We start from the raw sequence: 14,081 nt of genomic DNA on the forward strand, positions 1-14,081 counted from the left end.
TAAAATCTTCTAATTCACGAGCACAGCCAAGACCCAGAACACTCACCTGCATATATCCATTGTGACAATGGGTCGCGTTGATGAGGGTGCCCACTTTGAACTTCTTGAACCGAATCCTCAAGATCCAATCACGCGGGGTCCCTCTGAAGGCCCGAAACCGATACCAACAGGTCATGGGACGCCCGTAGGTCTCCGGAGTAACCTCGGGCGAGGATATGTCCTCGTAAATGTCCACGGTTTTGTTGCAGTGGTCATGCTTGGCATCGCCTGTGGACAGAGAAAAGGGTTGGTGACTTTAGAAGGGTTTCAATGAGAAAAACGAGGGGTTGGATGACAATTTAGGAGGGGTTCGTTCGTGGACAGATACCTAACATAGTTTGAAAATTTTGGGGGGGTTGAGCTACATCACCTGTGGACAGGAAAGACGATGGGAGAATATAAGATAGGGTTCATGGACAGAGAACATAGTTTGAGAATTTAGGAGTTGATGGATAGAGAAAACATGTGAGAAGATGTCCACGGTTTTGTTGCAGTGGTCATGTTTGGCGTCACCTGTGGACAGAGAAGAGAGTTGCAGAATTTAGGATTAGACCAAACCTGCACCCATCAGGAGGACCTGCTCAGTGCAAACGAGAGAGCAGTACAAGTCGCACGCTTCTGGGAGCGACAGATATAAATGTGACATTGTACTGGGAGTTGCAGTGGTCATGTTTGGCGTCACCTGTGGACAGAGAAGAGAGTTGGAGAATTTAGGATTAGACCAAACCTGCACCCATCAGGAGGACCTACTCAGTGCAAACGAGAGAGCAGTACAAGTTGCACGCTTCTGGGAGCGACAGATGACATTGTACTGGGTCGGAAAGTAAATAAGTATGGATAGAGAAAACATGTTAACGAGGAGATGTCCACGGTTTTGTTGCAGTGGTCATGCTTGGCATCACCTGTGGTCAGGAAAAGACATTGAAGAATTTAAGAGGGGTTCATTCATGGACAGAAAAGGTAGAATTTAGGTGGATTGAGCGATATCAGTAGCTTTGAGAGTTACAGGGGCGACATTAACAGCCTTTCGGCAGAGTTTATTTTTCTGCCCCTCAATAGGAGTCTGGGACAGAATATTACAGGTATGGCTGGATTACATGAAATCAGAAGGCAGTCCAGGTACTGGTCTTCTATAAACACAAATGACGTCCAGTAACATTCCAGCAGGTAAGAGCACTGACTCTCAAAAACGAATAATCGGAATAATAACTCAATTTGTTGGACAGCACATGCAACTTTGGGATAAAACTAAGTATGTACATTACATAATCTTATATTATAAAAACAAGAACTCATTCACTCATTCACATTTCACATTTCATAGTTCACACACTGATCGCTCTATCTCTAGAACCACAACACCTAGAAAGCTGAAATTTGGTAAACATTATGTCAAAACGTTAAATCGACGTTGTAGTCGAGGCAGTGTACGACTTCAGTAGACGATCGATTGACGGAGTCGACCATGTGTGGACACACCTTTAGAGACGGGTTTTTACCCTTAATTTGCGACAGCAGCACGCGATTGTCCAAATGGTTACCACGGTCGGATAGCATCAACTAAGCTAAAGCAGCGAAATGTTGGAATATTACATTGAGTAATCCATTGAAAACTGGTGTATTTAACGTCACTTTATAACAGAACTTACAATATTGTTTTGCATTAAAATTTTAACGGGCTTAACGTGGAGTGCTAAATGGCTTTCAAGTAGCGCAGGCTGACAAGTGGCTTTTAGCGCTCAAGTATGGATGGAGAAAACATGTTAACGAGGAGATGTCCACGGTTTTGTTGCAGTGGTCATGCTTGGCATCACCTGTGGACAGGAAAAGACATTGAAGAATTTAAGAGGGGTTCATTCATGGACAGAAAAGGCAGAATTGAGGTGGGTTGAGCGATTTCAGTAGCTTTGAGAGTTACAGGGGCGACATTAACAGCCTTTCGGCAGAGTTTATTTTTCTGCCCCTCAATAGGAGTCTGGGACAGAATATTGCAGGTATGGCTGGATTACATGAAATCAGAAGGCAGTACAGGTACCTACTGGTCACAACTGACGTCCAGTAACATTCCAGCAGGTAAGAGCACTGACTCTCAAAAACAAATACCTAATCGGAATCGGAATAATAACTCAATTTGTTGGATAGCACATGCAACTTTGGGATAAAACTAAGTATGTACATTACATTACATTATACGTACGTAAACCAACCTCAGAAGTGTAGTGGTTAGCGCGATGGACTTCGGATCTGGAGGTTGGTGGTTCGAGTCCAAGTCAGGTCATAAAATTTAGCGAAGTGCATTAAGCAGGGAACGACATTTGTGACAAGCATTTATGTTAACACAATTAAAATTCCTTATACGTACGTAATACATAAAATAGATACGTAAATATGTATACCAATATTTTAGATTTAGATCATAGATATCTACATAGACAGAATATCATTATACCCAAGTACAAGGTAAATGCATTACGTACGTAATACCTACATAAAATAAATACGTAAATATGTACCAATATTTTAGATTTAGATCATAGATATCTACATAGACAGAACATAATTATACCCAAGTACAAGGTAAATGCATTACGACATTCTATGAATCCCATAAATTAAGCATTAGGTAGGTAATAATCATTATTTACTACTGTTCAATTTATTACGAGCAGAGATATTTTCCAGGCACTCCAGTATTCGGAATTCATGTATACAGGGAGTACCAGACTTGAGTTCATCTGGGTCTGTGTCGAAGCATGTCCATAGAAAAGACACTTTCGTTTTAGGTGCTGGTTCAATGCGAGAACACCTGCAGACAGTAATCCGTTGAAATATCAGTTTACGAGCAGAGATATTTTCCAGGCACTCCAGTATTCGGAAATCATGTATACAGGGAGTACCAGACTTGAGTTCATCTGGGTCTGTGTCTTAGCATGTCCATCTTGTCGTATGTCCCTCGTCAGATAGACGAGAAAAGACACTTTCGTTTTAGGTGCTGGTCCAATGCGAGAACACCTGCAGACAGTTATCCGTTGAAAAATCAGTTTCCAATCGAACTGGAAATAATATGTACAAGTGCAACTGCAAATCTAGTTGAATTTTTCCTTTCCGAAGGAGAACCGATTCCGATGGCTCGCCATCTTGGATTTCCTATGCTTTAGTACAGGCGCCGAAAGAGGGGGAAGGAGCTTTAGAAGAGCGGAAATTCCGTAAGGCAAATGCAACTTTTCCTGTCGATGGTGGGCATCGAGCCGGGACCTTCTGCAAGCGTTACTGAACGTGCCCCGGATTATCAGTTTCCAATCGAAATCGAAATATGTACAAGTGCAACTGTAAATTTAGCTGAATTTTTCCTTTCCGAAGGAGAACCGATTCCGATGGCTCGCCATCTTGGATTTCCTATGCTTTAGTACAGGCGCCAAAAGAGGGGAAACGAGCTTTAGAAGAGCGAAAATTCCGTAAGGCAAATGCAACTTTTCCTGTCGATGGTGGGCATCGAGCCGGGACCTTCTGCAAGCGTTACTGAACGTGCCCCGGATAAGGTCACAATATTGGGTACACGGTCAGAATTTATTCTGAATCATCCAGTATATTATTTTGTTTCCATTTTCCCAATAGGTGTTTATGAGTTTATCTGATGTGTAATCTAGGTCCCTATCTATACCTGTATATTATAGATATTTTATGTGTATAAAATTATAGGTAGATAATATTGGAGTGGCATTGTTATTATTTGTCAGACATAAAATCCCTCAGGATGAGTCTAGACCAGGGGTTGTTAACCTGTGATCTGCTGGCCATCAATTTCCTGTGAGTGGTGCATAATGGACTTTCACAAACAAAAATTCAAAACTGATCGACAGTATACTTCTTGAGCACAAAAACTCACTTTGAGGCTTAGGTGTAGGGGCAAACAGACCTAAAAGATGGGTTTATACGAATCTAAGATGTTGTTGTTGTTGTTGTTGTTGTAGCGGCTTTAGCTTTCGCCGAATGGCGATAGCAGAATAAAGAAAAGATGTCTTTTTGTATCTCCTATACACCGGGGTGATGGTCTCTAGCTCTAGCCATGTTAAATTGGCTCGCTCGTCCTGAACCGCAGTCAACCATCGTGAGGACTTGTACTTGGTCTTTAAAATCTTTACTTTTAGACATGGATCCATATTAGACACCTAACTAAATACATAATTTTGTAATTACCATCAATGGTACCAATGTCAGAAGATGTGTTGGTATTGCTTCAGTTGTTGTCTTCGGGTCATACTATGTAGAAATTGTAGGGATCTCCATTTGAAGTGCTGTTTGGAAATTGTTTCAATAAACTGAAGCTGAAAATCCCTTTTGACGCGGACTTTTTCCTCCATTAAATAGCACTCCTGCCTTTTTAGGTCGCCAGTTCGTCCTCCTCTTTTCCTCGATTTTCGAGAGAAGACTTCCATTACAGTCCCCTCTATCAAACCTATTCGAAGAGAAGACTTCCATTGCAGTCCCCTCTATCAAACCTATTCGAGAGAAGACTTCCATTGCAGCCCCCTCTATCAAACCTATTCGAGAGAAGACTTCCATTGCAGTCCCCTCTATCAAACCTATTCGAGAGAAGACTTCCACAACAGTCCCCTCTATCAAACCTATTCGAGAGAAGACTTCCATTACAGTCCCCTCTATCAAACCTATTCGAGAGAAGACTTCCATTACAGTTAACATAATTAAAATTCCTTATACGTACGTAATACATAAAATAGATACGTAAATATGTACCTACCAATATTTTAGATTTAGATCATAGATATCTACATAGACAGAACATAATTATACCCAAGTACAAGGTAAATGCATGAATCCCATAAATTAACCATTAGGTAGGTAATAATCATTATTTACTACTGTTCAAATCAAGCAGAGATATTTTCCAGGCACTCCAGTATTCGGAAATAATGTATACAGAGAGTACCAGACTTGAGTTCATCTGGGCCTGTGTCATAGCATGTCCATAGAAAAGACACTTTCGTTTTAGGTGCTGGTTCAATGCGAGAACACCTGCAGACAGTAATCCGTTGAAAAATCTAAAATCTTCTAATTCACGAGCACAGCCAAGACCCAGAACACTCACCTGCATATATCCATTGTGACAATGGGTCGCGTTGATGAGGGTGCCCACTTTGAACTTCTTGAACCGAATCCTCAAGATCCAATCACGCGGGGTCCCTCTGAAGGCCCGAAACCGATACCAACAGGTCATGGGACGCCCGTAGGTCTCTGGAGTAACCTCGGGCGAAGATATGTCCTCGTAAATGTCCACGGTCTTGTTGCAGTGGTCATGCTTGGCATCGCCTGTGGACAGAGAAAAGGGTTGGTGACTTTAGGAGGGTTTCAATGAGAAAAACGTGGGGTTGGATGACAATTTAGGAGGGGTTCGTTCGTGGACAGATAACATAGTTTGAAAATTTTGGAGGGGTTGAGCCATATCACCTGTGGACAGGAAAGACGATGGGAGAATATAAGATAGGGTTCATGGACAGATTGGACAGAGAACATAGTTTGAGAATTCAGGAGTTGATGGATAGAGAAAACATGTTAATGAGAAGATGTCCACGGTTTTGTTGCAGTGGTCATGTTTGGCGTCACCTGTGGACAGAGAAGAGAGTTGGAGAATTTAGGATTAGACCAAACCTGCACCCATCAGGAAAACCTGCTCAGTGCAAACGAGAGAGCAGTACAAGTCGCACGCTTCTGGGAGCGACAGATATAAATGTGACATTGTACTGGGACGGAAAGTAAGTAAGTATGGATAGAGAAAACATGTTAACGAGGAGATGGCCACGGTTTTGTTGCAGTGGTCATGCTTGGCATCACTTGTGGACAGGAAAAGACATTGTAGAATTTAAGAGGGGTTCATTCATGGACAGAAAAGGCAGAATTTAGGTGGGTTGAGCGATATCAGTAACTTTGAGAGTTACAGGGGCGACATTAACAGCCTTTCGGCAGAGTTTATTTTTCTGCCCCTCAATAGGAGTCTGGGACAGAATATTATAGGTATGGCTGGATTATATGAAATCAGAAGGCAGTCCAGGTACTGGTCTTCTATAAACACAACTGAGGTCCAGTAACATTCCAGCAGGTAAGAGCACTGACTCTCAAAAACGAAAAATCGGAATAATAACTAAATTTGTTGGACAGCACATGCAACTTTGGGATAAAACTAAGTATGTACATTACATTATACGTACGTAAACCTCAGTGGTGTAGTGGTTAGCGTGGTGGACTTCGGATCTGGAGGTTGGTGGTTCGAGTCCAAGTCAAGTCATAAAATTTAGCGATTTACCCTAGATACCTACACTTCAATACAGCTTCAAGTTAGCAAAGTATGTTCAAGTTATACGTACACAGTACCTATACGTATTAGTATAAATTTTAGAAAGTAAACTGAACTAGTAAATTATTCAGATAGCATAAGCTTACTCGTTTTCCAAAGTAAATAATGTTCATTGGATATACGAACAGAGTCATTAGCGAGTTTGTTTGCCATGCAGAAGGTCCCGGGTTCGATCCCCACTCTTGACCAAAATTTGCACTCATAACATTTTGATTGGAAATATTTCAACGGGTTACTTTCTGGTGTTCTCGTGTTGACCCAGCAACTAAACGGGAAGTATTGTGTCTCTTCTCGCCCATCTGATGAGGGACATACTACGACACAGACCACATGAGTCTAATGCAGTACTAGTTTCATTGCTAAGAAATAAAAAAGGAGCTGCAACACTTCTTGATGTTTGAATTTGAAGTGGAATATTGAAAACTAAGAACATGTTCCAAGAATTTCGCAGTTTTAATCTATTGGTCTTGGAAAAATTCAACGGAATTATATCAAAGAAAACTCCATAGAGTTTCACTTCGAAGAATGGACGAAAATAGAAATGGGAGAAATAAAAATAGGAAAAAATATTCAAGGAAAAAAGCAAAATAAAAATAAATAAATAGGTACTTAAAAATTTTAGAAAGAGGAGAATAACTATGTTGGTCTATGGGAACAGACAGAGTGACAGACGACACCGAAGCGAATACAATAGTCCGTCCCTTATACCTTTTTATTACTATTGTAATAATAAAGGAAGGACGGGACTAAAAATGTATGAAAATGAAGACATAAACAAAAGGTTTAGCGTTACAATATAGCTGAGATTTGTAAGCTGTGTCCACACATAGTCGACAACGTCGATCGACGTTGTAGTCGAGGCAGTGTACTTCTTCAGTAGACGGTCGGTTGACGGAGTCGACTATGTGTGGACACACCTTTAGAGACGGGGTTTTACCCTTAATTCCTAGCAGCAGCACGCGATTGTCCAAATGGTTACCACGGTCGGACAGCATCAACTAAGCTAAAGCAGCGAAATGTTGGAATGTTACCTTGAGTAATCCATTGGAAACTGGTGTATTTAACGTCACTTTACAACAGAACTTACAATTGTTTTGCATTAAAATTTTAACGGGCTTAACATGGAGTGCTAAATGGCTTTCAAGTAGCGCAGGCTGACAAGTGGCTTTTAGCGCTGGGAGAGATAAAGAAATGAAAAACCGAGAAAGATACGAATGGAAAAGGTGGATGAAGAAGAGTTAGAAGGAAATGTCAAATAAGGAAAGAACACAATCGTAACGTAACGTCCAATATTTCTCTCTCTCTCTCTCTTTCTTCCTCTCTCCCTCTCTCTCAGCAGAATTTTTCTCCTTCTACCTCTCTTTCACTTCAATTTTCGTCCCCTTTCTCTCTCACACACACATTTAAGTTTTCTTCTCTCTCTCTCACACACACCCTTTACAACTTGAATTTTGAGTCTCCCTTCCTTCTCGTTTTCCTTTGTCCCCCCATTTTCCGTCTCTCTCTCTCATTCTTCTATATTTTGAACGAAAACTTTTTTGTTACACAGAGGAAAATAAATAATAAAATCGCTACCAGCACATCATATCAAAAAGTACACATGGTACGTGTTGACACTTTTCTACATACATTTCATATATTTCGTATTGATAATATCAACAATTCAACACTTTTCCTTTCTGACAACAGCTCCAACCCTCATGCCATTTCTGACAGTTTTGAAAACCCATTTTCCTCTTTTGTTTCCGTTTCTGATTTGTTCCAGTGATATATGTATGTTCATATTTCGACGACGTGATATGTTCATATTGTGCCTTGCTGGAGGATTTATCACGTGCCATTTTTCGGTTACCCTAGGAGACAGTTAATGTGAACTGTTTGTCCATTTATTTCGTCCATTATATTGTCTATTGCTATATTTATTTATTTATACGTATTTATTTTGAGCAATCCATTTTGAAAGTGGGTAGTTTATTGTGAGATACTTGGAGATGATTTCGATTCTTTCAGTTATATTTCATCCATTGCTTTAACAGCAATGCCGTTTTTCAGCGTTAGATGTTTCTTTGGAAATGAAGCATCAAGTTGATGAGTACTTGGTAACCATTACTTACTTAGGTACATTTGACCTGTTTCCGTTCTGTTGTGAATTCCCTGCGTACGTGATGTTCATGGTATTCTGAATAAGAGATAATCTAAAGAGCAGACTTTGCCATTTTTTGGTTACCCTAGGAGACAGTTAATGTGAACTGTTTGTCCATTTATTTCGTCCATTATATTGTCTATTGCTATATTTATTTATTTATACGTATTTATTTTGAGCAATCCATTTTGAAAGTGGGTAGTTTATTGTGAGATACTTGGGGATGATTTCGATTCTTTCAGTTATATTTCATCCATTGCTTTAACAGCAATGCCGTTTTTCAGCGTTAGAAGTTTCTTTGGAAATGAAGCATCAAGTTGATGAGTACTTGGTAACCATTACTTACTTAGGTACATTTGACCTGTTTCCGTTCTGTTGTGAATTCCCTGCGTACGTGATGTTCATGGTATTCTGAATAAGAGATAATCTAAAGAGCAGACTTTGGTTAGTAGGTAAACATCTGAGACTATGTGGATGGGTAAAGAAGTAAAAGAACTCAATAATTGCAAAGTAAGATAATAATAGTATGACCCGTTTTATTTTTATGTACAAGTATTTTCATGGAAAACAAAAATAAATGAAAAAGCAAACATGATTCAAAGGTACAGAGATAAAGCGAAGCCATGTCAAATACAGCATAATGATAATATCAAAGATTGAACGCTGCATTTTGTGTAAATAGAGCGTAATATTGGAAATGTCTCTGGTTTTGACGTCACTTCAGCTTTAGATTTTTGTCTTTGTTTGTAACAAATGTCGAATTATACCTAACCTCTTTTTTTTATTATAGGTACTTCGGTAAATTTCAATGAACTGACTTGGACTAGAACCACCAGCCTCCAGATTCGAAGTCCACAGCTCTAACCGTTGAAATGTTGATCCAATACGCACAGAACAAGCCTTACTTTCTCATTTAGCTTTACGAGTATTTTTTTTTTTTTTTTTTTTTTTTTTTTTTTCTTCCTTCCTGATCTAGGTAGGTACGTAAGTAGATGATTATTAAGGCTGTCAAAGAAGATGTTGATAAATCGTGGAATATTTTCATTTTTATTTTATCAGATATGCCCCAGGCACAATCTTTAGGATAATATGATGTAGGTAAATGTAAATATTATGTAGTTGAGGATATCCTAAACTTACAACATAGTTGAATGATGTTTGGCATTGTACATAAACATTCTTCTTCTTCTTCTTCTTCTTCTTCTTCTTCTTCTTCTTCTTCTTCTTCCTAGAAGAAGAGGGAGAAAGATGCTACTCATACTACCAATCTTCCTCCCTCTTCTTATTCGTCTTCTTCCTCCTCCCCTTTTTCTAAATTTCCTTCTTCTTCCTTCCCCTCTTTCCTTTGTTTTTTACGTCCTCTTGATTCCTCTTTCCCTTTTTCCAATTTAGCTATTCGACATTGTTGCGACAACTCACCTTTTCGCATGTTCAGATGGGGTCGGCGTTTGTCGTCGGCCTCTCAATCAGCTTTGGAGTGATCGCTTTGAGGCCAGCTGGTTTTGGCTCAAACAAAATTTTCCGAGTGGGATGCCCGTCGCACTCAACCTTCGCTATTGATATAGCGTGAGGAAATTTGGGCTAGTCTTCTCCCTGTTTATAGTCCCCTAGCTAGAGGCTGATCTCAATACTGCTTCGAAACACGAGATTATTTTTCCCTATCGACATTGTTGCGACAACTTTACTTTCCTTCACAGTCCTCTGTGACCTGAGGTCCTGAACTGAACGTGAACGGAACGGAACTGATACGAATAAGAATAATGAATACTATAGGATCAAAAGATGGTAAAAGAACGTATACGAACGATAGTATTAGGAAGCAGTGTTGTCAGATGGCTTCAGTGAAATTATACTAGATTCGTGCTAAAACTAAAATTATACTAAAAATTGAAAAATTATACTAAATCACTCAAAACGACCGCGGACCGCGAAATTCAAAACAATCTTAGTACTTTTGGTCCATGGAAGTTAAGCAACGTCGAGCGTGGTTAGTAATTGGACGGGTGACCGTCTGGGACCTACTCTCACGGGCTGATCTACTCTCTGTTTATAGTCCCTCAGTCCCTCAGCCAGACTTGGCATTGTACATAAACACAACACATATAAATATCAGGTCTGAAATTTTATGTCCTTACTATACAATACTTATACCATTATACCTACAGGTAGATGAAGTAGAAGACAAAGATGGTTTGACAGAGGGAACTGTAACTGCTAAGGTCTTATCGTCCCGAAATCGAAGAGAGAAGGAAGACAGGATAGAAGAAAGAAAGCCCGCTGTTCCCAGAACGAACCTCATCCGTTGAGGATAAAATCCGCCCCGGGTGACAATCGAACCCGCGACCTAGCGCTTACAAGGCAAAATGAGACAAAATTTAGGGAAAAAATCGGGGTTGGAATACCAGAGACAGTACAAAAGATTTGTCCCTGAAAAAAAGTACAAACTTGTCAATTTCATTTGATTTCCAAACGTTTTGACCTTATTTGAGAAAGAGAGAGAGAATGGAGAGAGAGAGAGAGAGAGAGAGAGAGAGAGGGAGAGAGAAGAGAGAGAGAGAGAGAGAGTCACATCTGTATATCTCATCAATTCTGATAATGTATTCACAACCCTCCCTTTTCCTCTCTCTCTCTCTCACCCTCTCTCTCTCTCTCTCTCTCCTTCAACCTTTTCATTTTTACACTTCACTCGTGTAAATTGAATTCAGCAAATGCCTCTTCCCTCTCTCTCTCTCTCTCTCTCTTACACACACATAACACTCTCACACTAGACCCTCTCCCTCCCTCTCTCTCTTTCTCTCAATTCCCTTGCTCCTTCCTTCTCTCTCACACATAACACTCTCACACTAGACCCTCTCTCTCTCTTTCTCGCACCCAACCTTATTCTCTTGTTCCATCTCTCTTTTTCCTCCCTCTCTCTCATACTCATACAATATTTTTTTTTTTTCATCACGAACTGTAACTTTTTTCCTCATTCCCTCTCTCTCTCTCTCTCTCTCTCTCTCTCTCTCTCTCTCTCTCTCTCTCTCTCTCTATATCTCTCTCTCTCTCTCTTTTTCTCTCTCTCTCTCTCTCTCTCTCTCTCTCTCTCTCTCCCTCTATCTATATCTCTCTCTCTCTCTCTTGAAGCTTTTGTGTTGAGAGCGTAAAAAAAGTTAAGCTCCCAAATTTGATTTTTTTTTTTTACCTTTTCTCTCTCGGTAACAACTTTTTTTTAGAGAGAGAGAGAGGGGGGGGAGAGATTATCTTTATTTAATTCCTAGCAGTAAGCCGATAAGCCCTTGACTTTTTTCCACGTTTAGAAAAAAAAAAAAAAATAGAGATCAGCTAAGGTCTTATCGTCCTGAAAGCGAAGATAGAAGTAAGACAAGGCTAGGACTTCACCCTTTCCGAGAACGATCCTTATCCATTTAGGATAAATTCGAGCGTTAACGGGCTAATGTTTCATACAAAGATATTATGTTTGTTTACTTTTGTAAATAAATAACTTCCCCTGTTCTTATCTGGAGACACATTAATAAAGGCGCCCTCCAAACTAATTGAATAATCTTGTTTTATAGTCTTTGTAGCAGGAAGCATTCATTAATTTCTTTTTTCATTTATTCCTTATTTCTTTTTAAATTTTATTTTCATTTCTCTCTTTTTCAAGGTTTCAATGATTAGCATTGATCGTGATTTGGGGATGCTTTGTTGATTTGCGCTTGTATTATTTGAGATCAAATTTGAGTTTGTTTCCGGAATTATCCGGAAACAAACCACACTCAACGTTGCTTAACTTCAGTGAACCTTTAGGAACTAGGAACTAGTGCCTTCAACGTGGGTACTATCAATGGCACCTTTTAATATGAAGTGAATGAACGCCCGGTAACAATTTAAATTATGCAATGTGCTACAAATATTTCAAGACAAGGACAACTGAAAAACAAAATGGAGCAGTTGCAAATGGGTAAAAATTATAAATAAATGATCGATTCCTATGTAAAAAGTTGGGAAAAATCCAAATCTGAGGTCAAAACTCCGAAAATCAACTGTAAAAGGTCGAAAATTCAATTTTTATAATGAAAGAGTTCAAATATTAGTGACGTCAGACTTAACGCAGTTGCTATTTTTGTCCGCTAGGTAGCGCCACTATGCAAGCACGCTAGCGGAGGAGCAGAAAGAACTGCGAAATGTATGCGCACAAACACATTAATGCATTGCTTGCGAGGGAGCTTTGCTCGGGACATTTGATATGATTTGATGTGACGTCATCGCCTACGGGAGCGTCATTCTCTCTCTCCCTCCCTCTCTCTCTCTCTCTCTCTCTCCCTCTCTCTCTTGAAGCTTTTGTGTTGAGAGCGTAAAAAAAGTTAAGCTCCCAAATTTGTTTTTTTTTACCTTTTCTCTCTCGGTAACAACTTTTTTTTAGAGAGAGAGAGAGAGAGAGGGGGAGAAAGAGATAGAGAGAGAGGGGGGGAGAGAGATTATCTTTATTTAATTCCTAGCAGTAAGCCGATAAGCCCTTGACTTTTTTCCACGTTTAGAAAAAAAAAAAAAAATAGAGATGGTAAATTTGTGTATTGAATAGTATACATTTCTACAGCGTTGCTAACCTACTGTGGTTTACCTGGTATAGAATAGAATATACCTTTTGTTTATCCTGCTCGAATAGGACTGAAAAGTCCCTTTACCCCAGCAGTCTAAACAAGGTCTCGTATATTTGATGGGTTAAAGAATAATACATAAACTAATAATTCAGTAAAAAGACCTTGCTTAACAGAACTAGAAAAAAAGGGTAAATGTAAATTAATAGGTGGTAGTGATGGACTCCACTCTGGAGGTTGGTAGTTCGATTGTAGAGTTCAATATCAGAGTGCCGACACCTAGTCTCTCGGTTAGGCTTCTGGCACTCTGGTTTTTCTTTCCGTATGGTTGGTGAAATTTATCAGCAATGTTTATCATGTAGCAGAGGCGATAGCACAATGATTACATCAGTTCCCAAAGGATTACCGAAGTAAAGTAACGTTGTACGTGATGGTTTTTATCCAAAAGGGGAATCTCGCTGACTTTTCCCGGCCGAGTAGAGATTAAAACCACCTTCACTAAAGACCTTAGCACTTTTACAGTGACGTTGTAAATGACTTGCGAACTGTGTTATGTAGATATCCACATAATTATTTTGTTGAACTACCAAAAGGATACCCTGTACCTATTAAACTGCAAATCCTTATCCAGAATATAGGTACATATATGTACAAAATGAAACATATTTGTACCAATAAAATTCCTAAAGCCTCCAGCTATACATATAGAGTTACATATTTTATATTTTTATCAAAATAATATATAGATATACAAACATAATACTCTACCTATGAACTATAGGTTTCCATTTTAACAGATTACCATCAGGTAGATACATTTCAGGTTTTTTCCACTTTTTAAATTGGAAAAAATTGGATTCGGCAAATTTCAATTTCGGCCCAAAATCCTGATAATCCCAAAGCACCTACCTAGGTTTTTTTTTTTTTTTTTTTTTTTTTTTTTTAACTT

The 14,081-nt window shown here is 39.3% G+C and overlaps 1 protein-coding gene across 1 annotated transcript in view; it reads right to left on the reverse strand.

The window, feature by feature from the left end:
* Window positions 1-46: 46 nt before the first annotated feature.
* Window positions 47-14,081, reverse strand: part of LOC113469529 — a gene marked incomplete at its 3' end in the record, with an annotated part of 30,856 nt that continues 16,821 nt past the window's right edge. Inside the window, exon 3 of the mRNA XM_026827311.1 lies at window positions 47-267. Coding sequence (XP_026683112.1) covers window positions 47-267 — 221 coding nt within the window. The remainder of the gene's footprint in view (window positions 268-14,081) is intronic.

This window comes from Diaphorina citri, unplaced genomic scaffold (genome assembly GCF_000475195.1).
Source record: "Diaphorina citri unplaced genomic scaffold, Diaci psyllid genome assembly version 1.1 scaffold1116, whole genome shotgun sequence".
In the NCBI taxonomy this organism is placed as follows: Eukaryota; Metazoa; Arthropoda; class Insecta; order Hemiptera; family Psyllidae; genus Diaphorina; species Diaphorina citri.